This window comes from Notechis scutatus, chromosome 1 (assembly GCF_049901735.1).
Source record: "Notechis scutatus isolate UNSWTSFEM ecotype Mainland chromosome 1, rNotScu1.2, whole genome shotgun sequence".
NCBI classification, from domain to species: Eukaryota; Metazoa; Chordata; class Lepidosauria; order Squamata; family Elapidae; genus Notechis; species Notechis scutatus.
The window spans coordinates 200,490,188-200,513,061 of NC_142009.1; the positions used below are offsets into that span (position 1 = coordinate 200,490,188).

The 22,874-nt window shown below is 37.8% G+C and overlaps 1 protein-coding gene across 8 annotated transcripts in view; it reads right to left on the minus strand.

The window, feature by feature from the left end:
* FMNL2 (formin like 2) overlaps positions 1 to 22,874 on the minus strand; it is a 192,957-nt gene that overhangs the window by 58,187 nt on the left and 111,896 nt on the right. For all 8 annotated transcript variants that reach the window (XM_087949987.1, XM_087949992.1, XM_087949990.1 and 5 more), the window contains exons 2-5: positions 18,567 to 18,650; positions 5,565 to 5,645; positions 4,522 to 4,598; positions 993 to 1,076 (exon numbers count right to left, since the gene is read on the minus strand). In XM_087949987.1, coding sequence (XP_087806113.1) covers positions 993 to 1,076; positions 4,522 to 4,598; positions 5,565 to 5,645; positions 18,567 to 18,650 — 326 coding nt within the window. The remainder of the gene's footprint in view (positions 1 to 992; positions 1,077 to 4,521; positions 4,599 to 5,564; positions 5,646 to 18,566; positions 18,651 to 22,874) is intronic.

Sequence of the window (22,874 nt, forward strand, 5' to 3'; positions counted from 1 at the left end):
GCACAGGTTAGGTCCTTACTTACACAGCAGTAGAAGAACTTTTTAAGGTTTCCACCCTAAAAATAACTTTATACTTTTTTGCATCTTGAAATGTTTTGATCATGATCAAGAAGACGTGCAAGTGAAGCAGAAGCTTCTCATTTGCACGTGCTCTTTCCCCTCAATGCAGGGAAGGAAAAGGGGCTCTGAAGCCACCTTTTATCAGTAGGGCTTCATTCTGAAGTCTATGTCACTTTCCATCAATGGGACGGCAAAGCAGAGGGATTTCTTATGAGGATCTTATGGGCAGTCTTTCTGCTTCCTCTCACTGGTGACTGAGGAAATTTAAGTATTAAGAAAAAGCAGGCAAAGAGGAAGAAGCATGACCATTGTGGGCTTCTCGTTCTGTTGCAGCACACAACCAGTTTTGTCCACAATCACACCTGGACCTCAACACAGCAAGATATGAAATCTCCAAATTGGAGCAGACAAACATCAGCCCAGTTGTAGATCATACGCTTTGTAAGCGGGAAGTCCTACATTTTATTCTTGGCATCTTCAGTTAAAGGGAACTCAGAAAGGAGAAGATGGATTTCAGGAAACTTAACAGAAGCCACTTGGAATAAGGCAACTTCCTATATGCCTCATAAGCAACCCCTCATAACTATGCTTTTGTTTTTTCTATTGCTGCATGTGCATTTGAGTTGACTTTCAATGCACATCTGAAGACTTGGCTATGGGCACAGTAGATCTCAGCATATAATAATGATTTATCATGCTTCCCAATGCTTCCGGAACTGATACTACCATTTATTGTCCCTGAAGTAAGCAGCGCAATTGGCATAACAGAGAACAGAGACTTTATGACAGCCATCTTAGGAAGACAGACATATAATTATTTGAATAACAGGGTTTTATACCAACTGTGTTCACTATTTACTGAAACAGGATGCACTAATAATATCTTTCTCCTTCTGCCCAGATTGTGAATGTGTGGATCATATTATACTTACGTGACTGCATACTGTGCAAAAGACAAATATTCCACCAAAACATCTAGGCCTTTGTTGTCTTCATTCAAAAATTCCCTGACCCACCTGGAAAAACAATCATCAAAAGAGATCATTGTATTTATATCTGTACATAAACCAAATATTACAGGACCCAAAAAGGTATTCATTTCTTACTCAGAAACTTGAGAAAGATAAAAGATTAAGAGCCATATTTTCAGAGTGAACGTCAGGTTTACCTTTAGTGTGACTGTTTCATGCAGAGTTTGAAAATATTATTAGAGGTCAGCAAACTGGTTAATTATTTTGATGAGTAATCTGCAGTTAGATGCATCATTTAAGACTGGTGAAAATGTAATAATTCCAAGTTCTAACCAAGGACCTAAGGAATTATTAAGGTACTGACGAAGGATATATATGGGCAGCTCCAAGCAAGGTGACATTTTATAAAATTAGGGTGTTCATTATTATGGTTCACCACACAGTCAGCCAGATATTCAGACTGAATTTGGCATTGTTATCTACCTATCATCACAGGATATAAGATATTCTGAGTAAAGCTGCCTGTTGCAATTGACTGATAGTGATTTTTGTCAATGCCAATGGTGTTCAAGTGGTGCTTCAGTTATTTTGGGATTGCACTCAAGACACCTATGACTATTTTGCTTCCTTTTGCCACAGTTGTTCTAGTTCTATTTGCAACTCTTTCTACTTTACTATCTTCTCCAGTTTTCTCTCTTCTATTCTGATGTCTCCAGGTACTGCCACATCCACCATCCCGACTTTTTTGTCACTGTTATCAACAATTGTTTTATCTCGGGTATTGTGTGGCATTGTGCCTGTCTGTTTGAATTCTGAAGTCTCGGAACATTTAGTTTCTTCATTTTCCAATTTTTCATGCACCAAGCAGCACATACAGCTGAAACAAAGTAACTCAAGTAACTGAACTATGCCAAAATAAAACCATACACGGATTTTGTATTTTCAGGAGCGTTTTTGCAGGGGGAATGGGACCCAAACTAAAACAAATAAACTCTTGTAGTCCATTCTATCATTCAATTATTTAACAGAATCAAATTCTTAATATTCCATTTGGATTCCAGCTGAATAATGCCAACTGGCTTTCAACTTGATGGTCAGCCTTTTGAGGATGACCAGATTAGAAAACAGACTACACCAGAAGATTAGTGCTATACTTTATTGAGTAAGGCTATAGCAATAGCACTTAGACTTATATCCTGCTTCATAGTGCTTTACAGCCCTCTCTAAGTGGTTTAGAGCAGGGGTCCCCAACGCCGGTCCGCGGACCGTGTACCGGGCCGCGGAACAAGCCTTACCGGGCCGCTGGTTGCTGGGCGCCGCCATCTTTTTGGTAAAAAAGCAATTTTTCGTCAAAAGATGGCGCGAGCGCTGGTGAGCTTTTCGGGTAGAAAGCCATTTCTACCCGAAAAGCTCACCAGAAGCGCTGCCGCCACGCGAAAATCACTTCCGGTGACGTCACCGGAAGTGATTTTCGTCAAATGATGCGGCGCCAGCTGACGCCGGAACCGGGCGCTGGCGCCCAGCTGACGCCGAACCGGGCTGCGGCGTCGAAAAGGTTGGGGATCCCTGGTTTAGAGTGTCAGCATATTGCCCCCCAAATTTTGGGTCCTCATTTTACCCACCTCAGAAGGATGGAAGGATGAGTCAACCTTGAGCCTGGTGGGATTTGAACTGCCAAATTGCAGGCAGCTGACAGTCAGCAGAAGTAGCCTGTAGTACTGCACTCTAACCAGTGCACCACCAAGGCTCTGTAATAGAACATAGGGGGCACAATGTCTCAGCAGTTAAAGACACTGAGCTTATCAGCTGGAAAGTTGACAGCCTGGGTTCAAGCCCGGGTGAGTTCCCGTTCCTGCATCTTCCCCATTTAACAGTTCAAAAGTATGCAAATGTGAATAGATTAATAGGTACCATTTTAGTGGGAAGGTAACAGCATTCTGTGCACCTTTGCCATATGACCACAGAAATTGTCTTCAGACAACACTAGCTCCTTCGACTAAGAAATGGAGATGAGCACCCCTGCCCTACAGTCAGACATGTCTGGACAGGGGAAACTTTTACCTTTATAATAGAATCCTTCCAGTCTATGCTTATTCTCTCCTCCTTCTTATAGTCAGGGAGGAGCCAAATGGAGGCTCTTCTGTTACTTCCCCATTACTCAAAACATGTTTTTGTGCAACTTGGTTGCTTTCTGAACAGTTTCTCAAAGTCATTTCCATGGCTCGCTATACCAACATAACTAAATACCTACTTAAGATTTCCAAATAGTATTTGGTTTACCAATAAGGCAATCTTTCCTGCAACAGCTCACCTGCCTTGAAAAGTAACCTTGCATATAAGATCAGGAAAACCGCATTCGTCTTGAAGAAGACACATGACACTTAGATCTTTTTATTGTACAAGTCACATAGCCATTTCTCATCTACTGACATACTATGATTTATGCAATGCCAATGAAAAAATCTGTAAGTGAAAGTTACAGATTGCTAATTCTTGCTCACCGTTCAAAGTATCAAATGCAAAAACGAAACAAAAAAATGGAATGCTCTTCTATCTTATTTTTAAAGGAAACCATGAGGAACATCATGACATACCTAAAATGTGAGAAAGAGTTCACTATGTGTAGAAAGTCACTATCTCTACTCTCGAGTTAGTTATGTGCAAAAGCACTATAAGTAACATGCAATTACGTTGCTCAGCTAACAGTTACATTTAAACCTTTTCCTAAGGAGACACATATGATGTCTAAATCCTAATGAATTTGGCAGATGTAATCTCTAATAAAAAGTCATGGCTAATAATTGCCATCATTATGCCTGGTGTTTTGAAAGAGTCAGCAGTTTGGGGAAAAAAATAAAAGTAAAGGAGAAAGATTGACTGCTGTAAAGTATTTGGCTTAGCAAATACTGCTGAAAGCTGGAATTTAATTGATGGCAAAACTGTTGCAATTGCTTACAGATTTCCTTGGCTTCTTATCTCCAAAATATTACCTAAATCTTCACTCACTGCCAATTATCTCTTGGAAATGTTGGCCTAGCATCGGTATTTCATGGTCAATTTAACTTCACTGAAAAGGTGGAAGGGGAGGAAGGAGGCAGAACCACAACTTTTAAACAAAAACAGTTTCTGAGATCTACTTGGGAGATGGTAAAGTACAATTTGTTTTGAAGCAACCCTGCATTTGTTGAAATTGCTTTTTCCTTAATTTTCCTCCCACTGAGAAGCCCAAAGCTTCTGTTAAAACTAAGGTAGCTAAGCCACAGTGCCTTGGGGATGAACCTATTCTATTCAACAGATGTCACTTTTCAAGCTGAACTCAAAGGAACTCTAGCTTCTTTGAAGTCAACCACGGGACTCTCATTTAATACCATGATTGACTTCAAAAAAACCGAATAATGACAGTGACAATAGTTTACTGTGTCACTGTGTTGGTTATGCCCCAAATCATTTCCCCAAATACCATTGCTTTTTTTTAAAAAAAAAAACTTACCCAATATGATTAGTCCTTAAAGAAATTTCTAGTTCCCGTAAAACTTGTGTAGATTCTTGAACTCTTCTCCTAAATTTCTAGAATTTATAAGAAAGGGGGGAAAAACAATTCTTATATGATGTCTAGATTAATGAGGATGATAATTAGCCTAATCCTTATTGATTTTTCTTCTTTCTATTATGAAATAAATCAAACGCCCTTCAAGATATCAAGAACAGTATGTTTTAAAAATGATAAACACTTTTCTGAGTCTGTTTTTTTAAGCACAAACACATCTGTCCCCAGACACAAATAATTTTGTTCAATCAAATTTCTCAGTATTCTCTCCTGAAGATAACACAAAAGGTCTTCCATAGTTGACCATTTTCCCCATGATTTGTAGACATACATTATGGTAATATTTCCCAGGATGATATAAACTCAAGGCCCGTGGGCACATCCGGCCCGCAGGGTGCTTAAGTCTGGCCTATGTGGCCAGCCTGGAAATAGCATGCCTCTGGCAGCCAAAATGGGGCACAGACACACACACACCCCCGCCCGCATGTTATGAAGCAGGAAACATATGGAAAACATACAATGTAATTTCCAAATAAATTTTTTTAAAAAAAAAAATAGTATAAATCCAGATTCTCAAAAACTCAAGGAATTTTTTTAAAAAAAATTAAAAATCTGCAGACTACTTCATTTCTCTGCATCTTAAAATTTTTTAATGTGGCTTACAGTCACCTCAAACTTTGCCTAACTTTTGTTTATATGGTTATATTGGAGCTGTGGACTTGTTGATAAAGAATCTTAGAATTATTATCCATAGAACACCATCCCTGACAAAGCCTCGAAAAAGAAGGTCCATATACTAATCTCAATAGAATGGTGACACTTTCAGCAAAGTGCCTGGAAAACAACCATAGCTTTCAAAATCTGCAAGAGCTTTATTTTCCTCCTCCTTTTTGGTAAACAGAGAAAGCTTTTCTGCTTGATGTGGCAAAAATGACCATCTTTAAGCAAGAGAGAGAAACTAACCCTCCCCCCCTCAAATCTCTTACCTTCCTAGTTACAGCTGGATCAAGATAACCTTTTAATTTCTGTATATATGTATGAGGTGGATTCTTGACTTGAAATCTTTCCTGTAAGTAAAAAAGTCATCATTAGCCCCTAGTTGCCAAATATAGTCACTAATATCTATATAAAGAAGCATGTAAAAATGTTTTCTTATATCTTTATTTAATTAATATTTTATTTATTTGTGTATTAGAAACAAAGGCCAAATACTTCAAAATCATCCACTATTTTTTTTAAAAAAGAGCTGTACAAATTCACTACACTACCATCTCCCGTGCTCATCAACGAATAGGATAAATTGTGTATTCTGTTCAAAGAGAAAGATGATGTGTGTTACTGAGGCTATCAGATTTAATTTATGAGCACAGCTGATGATATTATAGTTTATTGTCATCTTGTTATCATGGAAAGGAACTATTTTACATCAGCTCCTCTGTATACATGGTGACCAAGAATGTGGGGATGGGAGAAGTATTCCTTGACTTACAACCACAATGGAGCCCCTAAATTCCCATAGCTAAGCAGGACAGTTGTTAAGTGTGTTTTGCTTGCCCCATTTTACAACTTTTTTGCCACTGTTGTTAAGCAAATCACTGCAGTTTTAAAGTGTATCATGTGGTCACTATCATGTGAATCTGGCTTCCCCCATTGACTTTGCTTGTCAGAAGCCAGCTGGGAAGGTTACAAATGGTGATCAAATGGTAACCCCAGGATAATGCAACTGTCATAAATATATGTCAGTTGCCAAGCAACCAAATTCTGATTACATGACCACGGGGATGCTGCAATGGTCCTAAGTGTGAAAACTGAACATAAGTCATTTTTTTCAGTGGCGTTATAACACTGAATGGTTACTAAACACATGGTTGCAAGTATAGGACTACATGTAGTCTGACACATCTGCAGTAAATTATGTTCACAAAGACTGCATTCCACCAAACCTGATTTTTTATTCATTTATACAATTAGTTGTTTATACATTTATACACATATAATTTTTTTATTATTTCAAAGAGAATCTACCTATCTACTGCACAAACGCAAGAAGAAGATAGAGGGCTCCTTTCCTGGAATCTCTTTCTGAGATTCAGGAAATGGAGCAAAATGAGAACCGTTTAGGTGTTGCCCCTCTTGGAGATCCAAATAAATCCTCTTCTCCTAAAAGGAGAACTCACCCCAGCCATCACACCCAGCCGACTCACCCCAGTTGACTTGCTAAGGCCAACTCGCTGTGGGAAGATTTATCACAGCCAATTCACTACGGGACAACTTGCCACGAGACAATTCCATGTGGGATAACTCAAGAGAGGGGCAAGTAAACTTGCCGTTCACCCCAGCCTGAAGGACCTCTAACTTGAGAAGGTTCAAACCTAAAGTAAGACAAGGCCTGCTGTAATTCATTTGTCTTGAGTTACCCTGCTTTGAATTGTCCCATGGCGAGTTGGCCATGATGAGTTATCTGGTGGCAAACTGGCTGGATCAAGTTGTCCTAGACTCCTCCTAGAAGGTTGTTGAAACAGAACTGCCCAGGAGAACCTTTGAGCATAATAATATTGTCTGCAGAGGGCTTAATAACAACAATATCATTTTTAAAATTATTTCTTTCTTTGCATTTGTATTGTTTTTTTCATGTCTATTGTCATTTTAAATTGTAAACTGAAGAGATAAATATATCTCTTAAAATATATTCCAGTAAAGCAGAAGAGGGTGCTTAATAGTACCCTCAGAAGTGTGGCAATGTAGAAATGTAGTAAATAAACTAACTATGGTCTACTGACTCTAATGTTAAAACTAATGGACTTCTAATATTTTCCCAAGGCTCACATTTTTTTTAGGATGTTTAATTTTCAAAACATGAAAAATGCATTTTCATTTCTTCGAAATCTGAGCTCCTTGCTCCTTTAAAATCTGTTAATTTTTAATAAATATACAATGCAATAACAAGGCAATCCCGATTCTCTGTCAATTTATGTCTCTTTCCAATATTGCTTTGTAGTTAAATACCTGGCAATTACATCATAGAAATTGGGTGTTCAGTAAACTACATGAAAAGAGAAGACCATAAAAAGAAAGTGCCATTAAAGTGAAATAAGGAAACTGGAAAAAAAATCATCAATGATAGAACTATTCAAAGTTCAAATGGTTAATCATTTATCTTTATGTATACAGTTTCATTATGAAAACAAACCTTGCACCTATTCTTTCTCAAATGATGCCAATGCTGGAATATACACAGCACCATAACTTATTTTTCTTTTCTTTTCTGTCTTTAAAATCTATTCTGGAAAAACAGAAGAGGGTACTTAATAGTTTCCTTCCTGAAAATAACCCAGCAGTATCTTTTCTTTATTCTCTGAAAAAAAAATATATTTATCCTTCAGATGTGGGTCCTAACGTGAATATGGGGATATTTTGGAATGGGAAAAGAGGAAACCTTCGCCGACTCCTTTTCCGTTCTGAATTGTTTCCTTCTGAAATACAGCTTGACCGCTCGCAGTGTCATTTCTGTTTTGCTATCACAATGCGGATGTATATAGCTGAGATGACAATTCAGAGCAAGGAGCTATCATTCACAAGCAGCTTATTTCTGCAGGAGAAGCAAGATTTACCTTATCTGTAAAAGGAGGAAGACGAGCCCCAATTCTTTCACAAAACTATCGTTTAAAGGCATCTTAGGAACTCGGGGTGGCTGTTAAACTTGTTAAATCACTTCAAGGCTGTGGAATTGCAATTGTGTTTGCTGAAGTCCCAGATCATTGACGGTGTGTCAAAAAAATCAGAAAATGCCTACTTTGAGTCTGCTGGCATCTTTCTCTCCCTCTCCCTCTCACACACAGAGAGAAAGAAGTCATAAAAAAATAATAAAAATTGAATTGAATTAAATTTATTAGTTAATAAATAAATGTTTATGTAATTGTAAATTATTTTTTAAAATGTCTATCCAAGGCAGCTCTAGAGGCCTTGAAAATTTGAAGAATGCTCTTGGGTGGCCTTGCAGTCTCCAAAGAGAGAGGAAAAGCACACCCGTTCTCACACAATTTTGTGGGGGTTCCAGAGACCATGTGAGAGCTAGGCCCTCCTGCACAGTTTTCAGAGGGTAAAGAGGCCTGGTGTATCACCTGTTCTGTGACACACATGTCATAGATTCTCCCCCACAAATCCTACCCATTCTATTCCTTGACAGGATTCAAAATGTTGAATCGGTAGCTGGTTGCTCATGCAACAGGGCTCTAAGCCCTGTTGGTCTTAGAGCAATATTTTAAAATCATCCTTAATGCCATACAGACTCACAAATGATTGTGGTGCTTCATTGCTTTAACCTCTTGTAAACACCTATAAATCAATGTTTGAGGAACTGAGGCGTAATTTTTGGGATTATAAAGCTCACTAAATTCCAGAACTTGCTTCTAAATAAATCGACATAGGATTGAACATTGAATTCTACATTCAATTACTTTGCTCCTACTCAACAAACATATTCGTGATGATGCTCATGAAAGCTTTAGAAAGGCTATATACTTGAACTAACTCCTACAGTACATTTTGCTTTCTTATCCCTCAGTGGATAAGGATTTCTAAAAACACATTTTCCTTGTTTTACCTTAATGCCATATTTATAAATTATAACCTGATTCCCAGCATCATATGCCGATTCATACATTGGATTTTCTTCTGTACAATATTTTAAATTCCTGATTAACTTCCGTAGATTTGCATTATATCACAGCACAACAGTATATTTAACTAGATCCTGTTTTCTATGTCAGTGAAGAATCTGGCATCTTAATATACTTATTTCTATTTAACTTAAAATTAACATTACGCCTTCTGAATATGGATAACCCTATGAAAAAGGAAACAGAATGCTCAATTATTTCCTTAAATGAATCACAAATTACACAACTTTTAATACCTATTTCTGCTGATTTCTCTTAGTTTAAAATTATGTTATCTTTATTATTATGTGAAAATATTTATGCAAACATTTTAATGCAAATAATTTGCAGAATGTGGGCTGTATGAATCAAGATTGCAACTTAGCATTAAGGCATGTGAACTAGTTTGTGAGATATGTCAATTTGCATCAAAATGTGACTATGTGAAACACTTACTAATTAATATTTATACCATCATAAAGACAACTCTACTTTCTTTTTATTTCTTACAAAATGCATATAACTGTTTTCAAAAGATTTACAGCATGTGTAGATGTGTGTGTTTCTTAGAAAATAAAAAAAATTAACAGCATAACACTTCCTGAATATCAGGTTTTGGGGATCAAAACCAGTATGTGGGAAATAAAACTATCCAGAAAGAGATGTCACTGATTTCTTTCTACTCGTATATAAAATAGCATACCGAAAAATGGCATTTATTGTATATTTCAGGTATGTTCTTTCATCTCAGGGACTATGTAACATGAAGAACACTTTCCTGATTAATAGTAACCAGGATTTGTATCAACAGCTTTAGAAAGGATAGATTTTTAAAAGCTTCTCATAAGAGAAATGGGGTGCACTATTAATAAAACTCATATTAAAGTCAGTATTCAGAATGACTGCTTAGAATTACCCTGTTTCTCCAACAATACGGCCTCCCCCAATAGGAAGTCCCAGCATGTTTTATAGGCATGAAATGAAATTAAGCCCCTCCCCCCAAATTAAGGCCTATATTAAAACATGCGAAATGGTGGGGAATGGTGCTGCCTGCGTTGACCTCGATACTAAGTGCCTCACCAACACCGAGGTCAACATCCAAGCCGTCGCCGCCCGCCCGCCCAAAGATGCAAAGGGGGGGAATTAAGTCACCTCCGAAAAGACGGCCTAGCCATTTTTTCGGGGCTCAAAAAAAAAAAAAAAAGACCCGGCCTTATTATATGAGAAACACGGTACTTATAGCCATGGTTAAAGACAGTAGATAAAATCTGTATGCAAGAAAGAAGAGACAGCATATCTAAGCAGATAGAAGTGATAAATGTTTTGAAAATCATGTTTATTTCAACCATTTCGTTTACTTTTTTTCAAGCATGCTCTTCAGTTCGAAGCAAAAGACTAACAAAAGAAAGCACCCCAACTTGCATTGTGCTGAAACATGAAAACACTATGTTATTATCCCTAAAATCAACTGAAGAAGAAAACCTTGTGAGGTCTCTTGATCATCTTTGTTCTACGGTGATCGCTTGCATGCTTTAGCTATCAGCAGAATGGTGGTCTCTTGGATGCATCACACAACAGATTTCCTTTCCAGAGAAACTGGAGAGTTGTAACTTGCTGTGTTGAAATCTGTGCTTGAATGTCCAAATGTGCTTTTTCAAAAACTGGATTTTCTTTGTTTTGCTTGAAGGTGTTTCACTTCTTATCCAAGCAGCTTTTTTCAGTTCATTCTTCAGAACTGAAGAAGCTTCTTGGGTGAGAAGCAAAACAAAGGAAGTCTAGTTGCCTTTTGAAAAAGCACCTTTGGGAAAACCATGACCTGGATGACTGAGATACCCCAGAGATACTGTGCATGAATGCCAGAGGCATGAGGCTGTCAAAAAAAGTGCTGCTGGCCATAACCATAAATATCCATCTACTCTTCCATTTGCCCACTAGGGTAAGCATCTATGAAGATGAAGGACCCTTCACCCGAATCAGAGCAAATTCTGAATGATAGAAGCCAATCATGGAGAAAAACTTTGACAGTTTTGTACTACATTCTCTGATGCAGACATTTCTGACTAACTATGTGGGAAATCGTTCACTGAATCATAAACCAGGCAAGCATGAGTTGTAAAATGTAATCGTCAGTTATAAACCCATATAACACAGAATAATTCTCCTGCCAACATCTCGAGTGCAGACAGATCAAAAATTAATGACTGCAGAGAATCTATTACTCTGCTGGGAATATAATTTCCTCCTATTTATTCACAACAGTCAGCAAGCAATTTCCTCAATTTTTACTTTAACAACTCGAGCACTTCACAACTCAGCTTCCTTTCTTTCTTTTCTACAAACAAATGAATAATTTTTGAAAGCCCAGGCTTTGGGAAGAATATTTTAATAGATATATGCTCTTAGAGATTAGATAATATGCTCTTAGAGATTAGAATTGCTTTCAGATAAGAGATTTGCTCTGCCACGAAAGCCCCCAACTTGCATGTCGGAGCTAATCCACTTTGAAAATGGCTCTACTACTTGCAGAAGAGTAGTTTAAGGACTTCCCATCAGGTGAAATTGGAAAGGTAACATCTGGGCTAGCCAAGTAAAAGAATAGCAGGGATATACTGTATAACAATAGAAACCTAGTTTATTCAGTGTATGATGGAGGTCCCAAGAGCATGGAACTTATTAACTTCTGAATTTCCCATGCTTGAAATTCAGACATGAATAAAATAGAGCAAATGTATATTGGAAAGAGATGTATCTTCTTATTGCTGGTTTCTAAATTTCCAAGGATTTCAAGCAAACCTGTTAGTGTAGGCATTCATCAACTGTTCACAGTTCACAGTTATAACCCTGATGAATACATAAGCTTTGTGATCAATGTCTGTATTTATCACCATATCATTTCTCAGCCACATGTTCACCATTACAGTTGGTCAGTGTGTACTGTCCTATGTAAGATCATAAGCACTGTTGTGGTCACATGATTTTTTTCACTTAATGACCACTTTAACAATCGAGTGACCAGTCCCAATTGTGACAGCTAAACGAGGACAACTTGTTTGTGCTTTTGATAGATTCATGTATCAAGCTAATGCAGAATTTAAACTGCCAGGTTTGGGTTTCTGTGAACTCTACCATAACAGCTTTTCATATGCCAGATCTATGACTCAGTCAACAAGCTACAATTAAAACAAACCAAGGTTAACGTAAAGGAAACCATTTTGATTAAAAAACCTCATGTATTTAAATCAGGGAGCGTTTATCTTCTCAATCTTATGGAAAACAACTGAACACAAGACAGTGTTTTGAAATGTCAACAAAGCTTTGAATTGTCATCTTTGCATAAGAGATCACACCTTTCCCAACTTGATGCCTTGGACTACAACACACATCCCTACTCAAGACATTTGAGAAAGCTGAAATAGATGGAGATTCTTTACAATATTTTGGGCAGCAAAAATTGGAATTATTAGAATTAGTGGACAAATGAAATAGGTATTAGTTCATTTGTGCCTGGAGACTATGCTCCCTATTAAGCAAAAGTTCTAGGTTCAAGAGAGGAATTCTACCAAACCTTGAGTTGATTTAGCAAAGTTTGATTCCTAATGTCATAGCCACATTGAGCTTTGAGATTGCCTTTATTTTTTCAAATACTAAGCAGGGACAATGCTACTTACATCACCCAATATGGTTCAATGCTGCTGTTTACTTTGGTTTAGGACACTGGAGAAGGTCGTACAAAGGTACTGAGACAAGTTTCCCGATTTAGTTATCTTTTTTAACATTAGGACATTTTATTTTTCAGTTGCCCTTTTCCTCTAGTCAAACCAAAATATTTTTCTCTCTGTCTTTTCAGATTGATATTTTCTTCAGTGCAACCATGATTTAAGGAGAAGATCTAAATTCCCTATTTATTTGAGGTCCTTAGAAAACATAAAGCCTCTGTCCAGTTTTTCCCACAAGCACCAAAATTATCTGTTCTGCGGTGAGGCCCACTTTTTGATTTATCATCCTTGATCACTTCTGAACACCTTGAGGCTTTCATCATAGTGTGAATTTTAATTAAAAGCTATTAAAATAAAAACTAAGAGTGGCTGAGTCCTACAATATTTTTTTCCAATTACTTATGACTAACTACAAATGACACTGCTTTGCTCTAGAGCAAGATAATTATTCCATTTATGTTTCCTTTCCTCTCCCAACTCAATCAGTTTACACGCCCATAGTTTACCACTCTTTCCAGGGCATCTTATTTTCACCTCTTATTTGACAAACTTTATTCATTTTTATTTTTGTCTTTATCCATATATAAGAAGAGACATATATATTACCCTATGCCAATTGATAAATAAAGTAAATATAATGACACAATACCCATATGCATATAATTATTCTTCTAGAAAAATAAGGGTATCTTCTTTCTATCATGTTTTGAAAGTGATTGAAAGGTCAAGAACGAATGCCGTACAACAGAAACTCTTGGATCAAAACAGTCCACTTCCCCAATATGATTCTCTGGTTAAATGTCCTGGGATTTTTTCCGTTAAGTAGATGTCTGGATTTTTGCATCTCTCAGACAATTCTCTTATTTACTCACATTTTTAATATAACTTTTAAACCAGTCCATAAACCTCAATAGGATCAATGGCATGTCTGTTCTCTTTCTGTTTAAAATTGCATTTCAGTGCTTCAGTCTTCCATTAGAGGGTGTGAAAGGACTGTGTGATGGGTTCCAAAGCCCCCTTCCCCAGCCCCCTTAGCAAGCTACTGGCTGAATAACCAAGAGGATGGACCAGCCAATCTCAAAGTCCCTAAGGGAAAGGTCACATGAGTCCTGAAACAAGAATACCCCTTAATCACATGATTATATGCTCTCTCATCCATCTCTGTTTCAGCTGCTAATGTCCTATTAGCAGATTGCTATTAACAATAAGGAAGATCAATCTTTTACTTATTTTTTTTTTTGGGAGACAAGGCATTTGAAGAATGGAGATGCCTGCTTGGATGTTAGTTGATTACCTATAGAGTAGCACTAAAAAGAGGGGGGAGGGAGCTCCTTCGTTTCATACTAGAATCATTAAAAGATATAGAGTTTATAAAAAAAAATAGGAAGGTTAAGTATTTGCATATTCTGAAAGCCTGCAGGCTCTACACATCTTCTATAATGTCTGGATTTTCTAACAAACATCATAAAGTTTCTCCTTCAAGTCAAACTTAACTCTGCAATTTCATGGACACACCCATATACTTTTCTTGGAATCCAGATTGCAATGGGTTGCCTTTTGCCTCCCAGTTCTTTCACCTCCCAGTCTAGCTTGCAGTCCTAGGGCTTAATGGAGGTCTCCCATCCATAAATTAATCAGAGTTGACACTGCTTAACTTTCAAGATCAGTAGAATATTGTCTTTAATAGCATTAACAACTATTTGGGGTTATGAGGTCTTGGAATGAAAAATATTAACTGTGTTGAAATGGAAACTTTCATTTTCATTCTTCAGGTCTTAAAAATAACATTGAGTTAGATCCATTCACAGAGTCCAACTCCATTTTCACCATGGGTGTTCTCATCATCTCTCCTTGCTTGCACATCGCACTTCTACACTGAGGAGGATCATTGTGGAAAAGGGTTGACTGAAGCATCTGAGTGAAGGCATGACAATAATATTTCTGCCAATTCAAAACCTAAATTTATATGCAATCCATATCTGTCATATTAGAAACTAGATTTTTCACGCCTATTTCCAAAGAGACTTTTTATAAGGTTCCAGTTTCTTTTGTTCAGTCATTTTAAAAGCCCCGGTACTAATTTATTTACCAAATCCACCCCTTTTGACCTCCTTTCCTGATTTCACAGAGATTCCAGGCCACAATCCAAAAGCCATTTGAAAAGCCTGTCAAAGCCAAACAGGATCGTGTCAGGACTGGGTGCAAACCGTACATCAATTTTTGGGGAAACAGCTTGAGCCATATGCTGTACTTGCACTGCTGGACCTATAAAAACATCACGCACCAAATGCTTCATCTAAATCTCTTTATGAAGTTTCTGTTCCACCGCTGCTCTTTATTCCCACCGGTAAATAATTCAAAAGGAGTCAATAGGTCAGCCACAAACAGGCTGCAGGAGAGGAGGAAAATTCCAGTGTATTGTAGAAGAAGCCTTAAAACAGAAGACGCTGAGGAGACGGGTGCTTTGATTTCTGCCTCACCAGAAAAATATGAGGAAACTGAAAGCAAGAATTGGGACTTTCTATTCCAATCGAGAAGATTCGCTGGACCATTGTAGTTCTCATATTATCCCATTCCCATTAGGTCAGGGGTCCCCAAACTTGGCAACTTTAAGACTTGTGGACTTCAACTCCCTCAGCCAGCTCTGCTTTGCTTTGCTTTGAAGTCCACAAGTCTTAAAGTTGCCAAGTTTGGAGACCTCTGCATTAGGTCTTCCCAATCCTGCCATCAGTGTATCTACGGACTGGGAAATTCCCGAATTGTAATCTGAAATGGATTGTAAATGAATGCAATTAAGCTTAGCCTCATAAGTGACATTGTCCAGGCCCCAACCGTACACAGGTATCCTAGTCCTCGGCTTATGATCACAATTGAGCCCAAAATTTCCATTGCTAGGCAAGACAATTGTTACAGGGAGTTTTGTTCGATTTTATGACTTTTCTTGCCATGGTTGTTAAATGAATCACTGCAGTTGAGTTAGCAACACGGCTGTAAAGGTGGATCTGGCTTCCCTATTGACTTTGCTTGTCAGAAGGCCACAAAAGGTGATCACATGACCCCGGGACACCGCAGCCACCATAAGTACATGTCAGCTGTCAAACATCCAAATGTTGATCACACGACCATGGGGATGCTACAATGGTTGTGTGAAAAACAGTCGTAAGTCACTTTTATTCATGCTGTTGTAACTTCAAATGGTCACTAACTGAATGGTTGTAAGTTAAGGACTACCTGTAGTTTATTTATTTATTTTGTTTTTTATATAATTCTTGCATTCTTCTTGAATCCTACTGGCTGATGGTGTAAGGTATAAGGAAAAATACAACTCATATAGATTTTTTTACTCTAAAGATGCTGGCTATTGATAAACATGCCCAAGGAAATGAACTACATAAAGCAGGTTGAACAATTTGCCACTGTGTCTCAGTAAACTACTTTATATTTGTAAGCCATACAATGGTTTAAATGTTCTGCATAGGATACTCAATAAACATAAGATGATAGTTCTGCAATTCTAAAACTATTTGACAATCGCTCTCCAGCACATATAGAGGATACCCCACAGAGCAGCAATTTTTAGTTAGTAAATTCTGGTTGCGTCTTTGTAACTTCTGAAAAACTTTCTGGTCAGTTTCAAGCGTGCTAAACATGAAGCAAACATGCCCAGTCTAGTCCTCTTTTGTTAAGTAACAGTCCTCCCAAGATTAACGATTTCTTCTTTTTAGATAATATTTTTTAAATATTTGCTTTGCTTCTCTAAAGCTGGAAATAAATATTGAGGTGTTCTCTTCTAAGAGCTTCTTTAATTAACGAACAATGACCAAAACATAAACTCATTTCCTTCCAAAAAAAATTACTTCTTTTTTTTTTTTTACCTAGATTGAATGTATCTCATCTGAAATCAGTTCCATAAGTCCTAGAAAATCAAAAAGTGACTAGAAGTAGTCTTTGTTTCGTGATCACCATTGGGACTGGCAACTGGTTAAGTAAGTTGCTAAGTGAAACATCACGATTTTGTTATTTTACTTTAGCTTTACTTCAAAGAACTGTGAAGGTCGTATATGTGAGGGCCGGTTGCAACGGTCATCACCACTGTAACTGTGTATAGTCACTAAACAAGACAGTTGTTAAATGAGAGCTACCTATATTAAATCATGCCACTTTCTTGCCTATGTTCTGGAACACTTAAATTAAGCATGGTGGCTTAACCTGTGCAGAAATCTGATAGACAAGAGTTCCAGGCAAGGGAAGTCACAGCAAACAACCTCACCAAGTAACTGAATGAACTAAAATTTGTTGTGATCGTATCATTTTTAGAGGCAAGGTCACTGGGTCAAGAAAGAAGAAAAAGTGAAACCCTGTGCTGCCTGTTTGGAATGTTAATCCATTTCTATTCTATGTCACACAGAGAGAATGCCAGGAGGATTAAAAAAAAAGACCCCCAGACCCAAATCCAGAACAAAACACCCTAACATATTCAAATACATAGATAGGAAGGATGCTATGAATTAGGGCTTCGGCTCTGAGCTGCTCTGAAACTTGAAGTGATGCAATTCAGGTGGATTTTAGAAAAGGAAGCCTTACATGTTATTTCAACTATTTTCTCCCCTGCTCTTTTCTGACCAATTGGCATCAACGTCTTGAGCATGACTTATTCTGCAGCTTCTGAGCCTCTTTTCCAAATGGACAGCTACTTTTTTTGGCCTAGGACCAAGATGGTCTTTAAGGGCTAATCGTAACGATGGCAACTATGATCATTACAGAGTAAGCCTACTTGTGATGCTTGCTTTAGGGTGGGAAAAACTGAATAAGAAACATAACCAGCTCATCTTAGGCAAAGAGCTAAAGTAAAGGCATATTTTCTAAATAGTGTCGGTACACCCCAAAGTGCTGTGTCTGTAGAGATTCTCGGTCATCCAGGTCATGGTTGTCCCAAAGGTGCTTTTTCTGGAGGCAACTGGACTTTCTGGTGTTTTTTTCTTTTGTAGACGTTTCGCTTCTCATCCAAGAAGCTTCTTCAGCTCTGACTGAATGGTGGGGAATGGAAGGATTTAAGGATCAAGAAACATGCAAGGAATATAAATCCTTCCATTCCCCACTATCCTGTCAGAGCTGAAGAAGCTTCTTGGATGAAAAGCAAAATGTCTTCAAAAGAAAAAACAAGAAGAAAGTCCAGTTGCCTCTAGAAAAAGCACCTTTGGAACACCTGTGTGTGTATGTGTGTGTGTGTGTGTGTGTAGAGAAAGAGAGATGGGGAGGAAGCTTTTAAGCCAAGCAGAAATCAAAGATATTTCTATTTCTGTGTTGATTTTTAAAGAAATTTCAAAAAGTTCCACAATTGGAGAGGTACAGATCTTATCAGGAAAGTGCATGATTCATAAGCATAAAGTTCTGGATTCTGTCCCTGGAATCGCCAATTATTGGCAATAGGAACAAAACACTCCTTGCTTTCCAGTCAACAGGAAGCAATTATCTGCCTTAAGAGACCAATCTCATTGGACCTGGTACGAGGCAGCTTCCCATGTTCCTGTCATCACCACCTTGGAACAGTGTTTGTAAAATCAGCTTAGGAGACTCTGTTACCTTAAAAGTGCCTTTTGGCTGCTATACTTACCTGATCACAGATCAGCTCCCATTTCTTCTCATTGTCATATTGTCGGAGTAGCCTTGCTTTATCAGGAGGCAAGTTCATGGCATTCTGTGAAAAAAACAGAAAGCAAACCTGGGTGACCACAACAGGCTGAAGATTGAGAGAGATTACATATGAATAAGTGTAAATAAGCAGAACAACATGGTTTGCAATTATGTGATATTTTTTTTAAATGTCATAGTTAACAGAGTTTATCCAAAGCTTTCCAAGCCAAAAATTGCAAAAGAGCAATGATAGATTCTTTCCTCTCCCCACCCTCTAATATAAGATATGACTCATGTTGAACAATGTCAAGGTTGAGAGGTTTTTCACGTACGGTAAAACTAGAGAATGAAGTTGTGGGTAATTCAAGAAGAGTTTGTTTTTTCGTCTCTCCTATCATATATTACTGCTACATAAAATGCCCAATAACAAATGCATGCTTTTATCTACTTAGAAATGCAAGACTGAAATCCATGCACAATTCATAGTTAAAGGAGCATAAGGTATGGTTTGCCACCAATGTATACAACATTTAAAAAGAGAGCCACATAAATCTGTTGCAGCAAGAGAGGAAAAAGGCTTGCAGTAAACAGATTTACTGTGATATACTGTACATTTGTGGATGAGATTCTATTTTAGCCAAAATAAATTAGTGCTCCAAATGGAACCAACTTAAACAGCTCTTATATAGTATCAAGGCTATCAAAGTTGAAAATTTAATGAAAATACACAGCGATGTGCACATTTGCTCAAGATGGGTACAAAGAACATTATAGAGCACAGGGAAGAACAAGTATTGTTAATGGAAACTGTATCCCATAGAGTTCCAAAATAACTGCCATCAGAGAAGGACAAGCCTTGTCCTTTATTAGAAAACAAAAGCCTATCATAGCAAATAAAAAAGAAACGATAGAGAAAAATGAGACTAGATATACCATATGTTGGGATCTACACATACACTTCTACAACAGAATTGCACAAAAAATTCAATAGCAGAAATAAAGTCAGAAGGACAGTTAGTCAAACAGACATTTCCTTTATATATAGTTATGCCTTGAATTTACTGGGAGGAATGAGAATTGGAGACTACAATCAGATAGGGTTATATAAAATTTTGCATGGTTCACTACAAAAGATAGGAAAGATTCTCCCTGCTTTCCTTCTGTTCCATTGGTCTGCATCAACCTGGGGCTCTAAAAATAATTGCTACAATTTGTAATAAAATATGCATGAATGAAATAGGATGGCAAATTAGGAAAGTTAACACAAAGTGCTCCCCCCTCCATCTACCATGTTTTCCTGAAAACAAGACCAGATCTTACATTAATTTTTGCTCCAAAACATACATTAGGGCTTATTTTCTGGTTAGGTCTGATTTTAGGGAAAATATAGTACTAAATGCATCCATTTGGCTGACCATCTTAACTGGGGCTTATTATTGGGATAGGACCTATATTACAAGCATCCTAAAAAATCAAATAAGGATTCTTTTCTGGTTGGGTCTTATTTTGGGGAAAACAAGGAAAATCTATCTATCTATCTATCTATCTATCTATCTATCTATCTAATCTAATCTAATCTAATCTAATCTAATCTAATCTAATCTAATCTAATCTAAGTATTTCTATCAGAAACTCCAGATTCTGAAGAATCTTCTGTTTAAATTTTTTTCCTAGGAAGACAAAGCAGGAAAGGGCTATTCTATTTTTTTTTCAAATCTACTCATGAATTCTGTAAAACATTTAATTGGTTCCTGCTATGTTTTCATATTGAACCAACAAATTAAATTGTAGCTCTGGAAGCAGTTTCTTCAAGGATGAAACCTGATGATCTCCAGATGTTTTACATACATGTGACGTAGTCCCTGACCATTAGCCAAGTACAGAAAATGTGTAGTCCAAATTATATTAAGGGTAACAAGTTCACTATTCCTAATTTAACTATGTGATATATACTATATACAGCACTGCACAGAATTAAGTCTTTTACATTTCAAGACGTCACTAAATGTACACTTTTTCCTTAGGTCAATTTTTTTCTTCCAAAGAGAAATCTTATTACTATATAAATTGAGAATAAATGGACCCTCAAATTTTTAACCAAAATATCATGAAAATGCATCATCCATCAATAAGCCGACCCTTTAAAGATTTCCATGTGTTTGTCCACGAAATATACATACACACACACATATACAAGCATTTTTTTAAAGCCAAGAGAAAATAAAAACCTACATACGGATCATGCAAACCTTACTTCTCTATTAATTGTGCTAATTCTTCTCCTGCAATGCTGGCAAAGGAATAACTGTGGGACTACATTTAAAATCTCACCAAAGAAATATAAGCATTAAAATGAGAACCATATTAGTCTATTGCAAGAAGGGGATTATGTTCTGATTTTGAAAGGTCACTATATACAAACTGAGGTTAACAACTTAAATCCCTGACTTCTAATCTATTGTCCATAATGATATGGATCCTCTCATGTGAAAGCAACATAATGAATGTAACATATTGACTGAAAAGCATCACTAATGAAATATTTAAAAGGAAATGATAGCAGGGGAAAAGTGCCCATTCTTAATCAATACCTTCAGAACAGCTCCAAATTGTATATTTCATACGTGCAACCCCCTATATCAGGGGTCCCCAACCACCGGTCCGTGGACCGGTACCGGTCCGCGGAACAACTCCTACCGGGCCGCTGGCTTGCTGGGCGCCGCCATCTTTTTTTGATGAAAAGTGCTTCCGGTTAACTTTTCCGGGTAGAAAGCTCACCGGAAGCACGTTTTCATCAAAAAAAGATGGCGGCGCCAGCGCTTCCGGTGAGCTTTTCCGGGTAGAAAGCTCACCGGAAGCACTTTTTCATCAAAAAAAGATGGCAGCGCCCAGCTGATGCCGGTACCGGGCCGCGGTGCCCAGCTGATGCCAGTACCGGGCCGCGGTGTAAAAAAGGTTGGGGATCACTGCCCTATATCACTTCTGCCCTCTCCCTCTCCAGTAACGCTGGACTTTTGGCAGAAATATAGCCACTCCAGATCCAAAGTCTTCTGTGTGGTTATGCTGTCTTCTTTTTCCCAATTTATCTGAAAACAGGTAGCTTCCTACCCATATTCTACTAGCATTGAATAAAATTTGCAGGACTATATCACCATGTGTCAAGAGTCACAAAAGTTCTAATTTGTTATGCCTGTAGTGTGGCACTCCTGGCCCTGAACTGCAACCTCAGCTGGCATGGCCAATGGTCAGCTGTAGTCCTTCCCGTTTTCCATTCAAACACTATGCCCTCACTTTTACAACCTGCCATTTTCCAAGATGTGGAAAGCAACAATGTCCATCCTCAACCAGCAACACCACTAAGAATCTTCTCATGTGGAAATTACGATGAGCACTTTAGTGTAGATAAGAATTCAAAGGGGCCACAGCTGCCCCCCCCACACACACACATGGTCTAAATTAATTAAGAATTTAAGTACACTAGAATAGCAGCCTCTGATATCATAACAAATAGCAGTTCATTTAAAGCTAAAAAAGCCAAAGGAAACATTTTGAAATAAATCTCCTGCCCTTTGCAATTTCGGGGAATGCACAGTTCATAGAAATTTTAGGCAGATATAAGAAGAAGCAGAATGAAAGCAGAATAATCAATGTATTCTACTTTATGACAAGATAGTATCTCACTTCTGAGAAATTGACTCCTCATTTGTGATTTTCTGGTGTAGATGCAATTTTATTTTAAAAGAAACCGTGTGTGTGTGTGTGTGTGTGTGTGTGTGTGTGTTCAAGTGAGTAATAGCATTTTTTAATCTGCCTTTCATCTAAGACAGGGCTGTCAAACTTGTGGCCCACGGGCCGGATGCATCACACGCTGGCCACGCCCACGTCCGGTTTAGCGAAGGGGGAAAAAGTCCCGATATGTCACGTGATGCCACCGTGATGACATCAGTTTGACACCCCTGATCTAAGATATCAGGATGGTGCAACAGGTGTAAACTCCAAAACTGGCTGAAGTCCAAAGCGGACTGAAATATATGTATAATCAAACCATAAAACAATATTATGCTAATAGGTATAGAGATCAGAAAGCCAAATCATTACAACAACTGTTCCATCTTTCATATTAACCTTTTATGTAGAGTTTGTACAAAGGTGGTTTATTGCCTGGGGGTGAGAGTGGGAAATCTCCTTCATTGGGTATTTGAGTACAACTCTATTATAACATTCCTGAAATTGCCAGAATAGTGAAATTCCATAGTGACAGAACTAAAGCTGCAAGATGAATTATGAC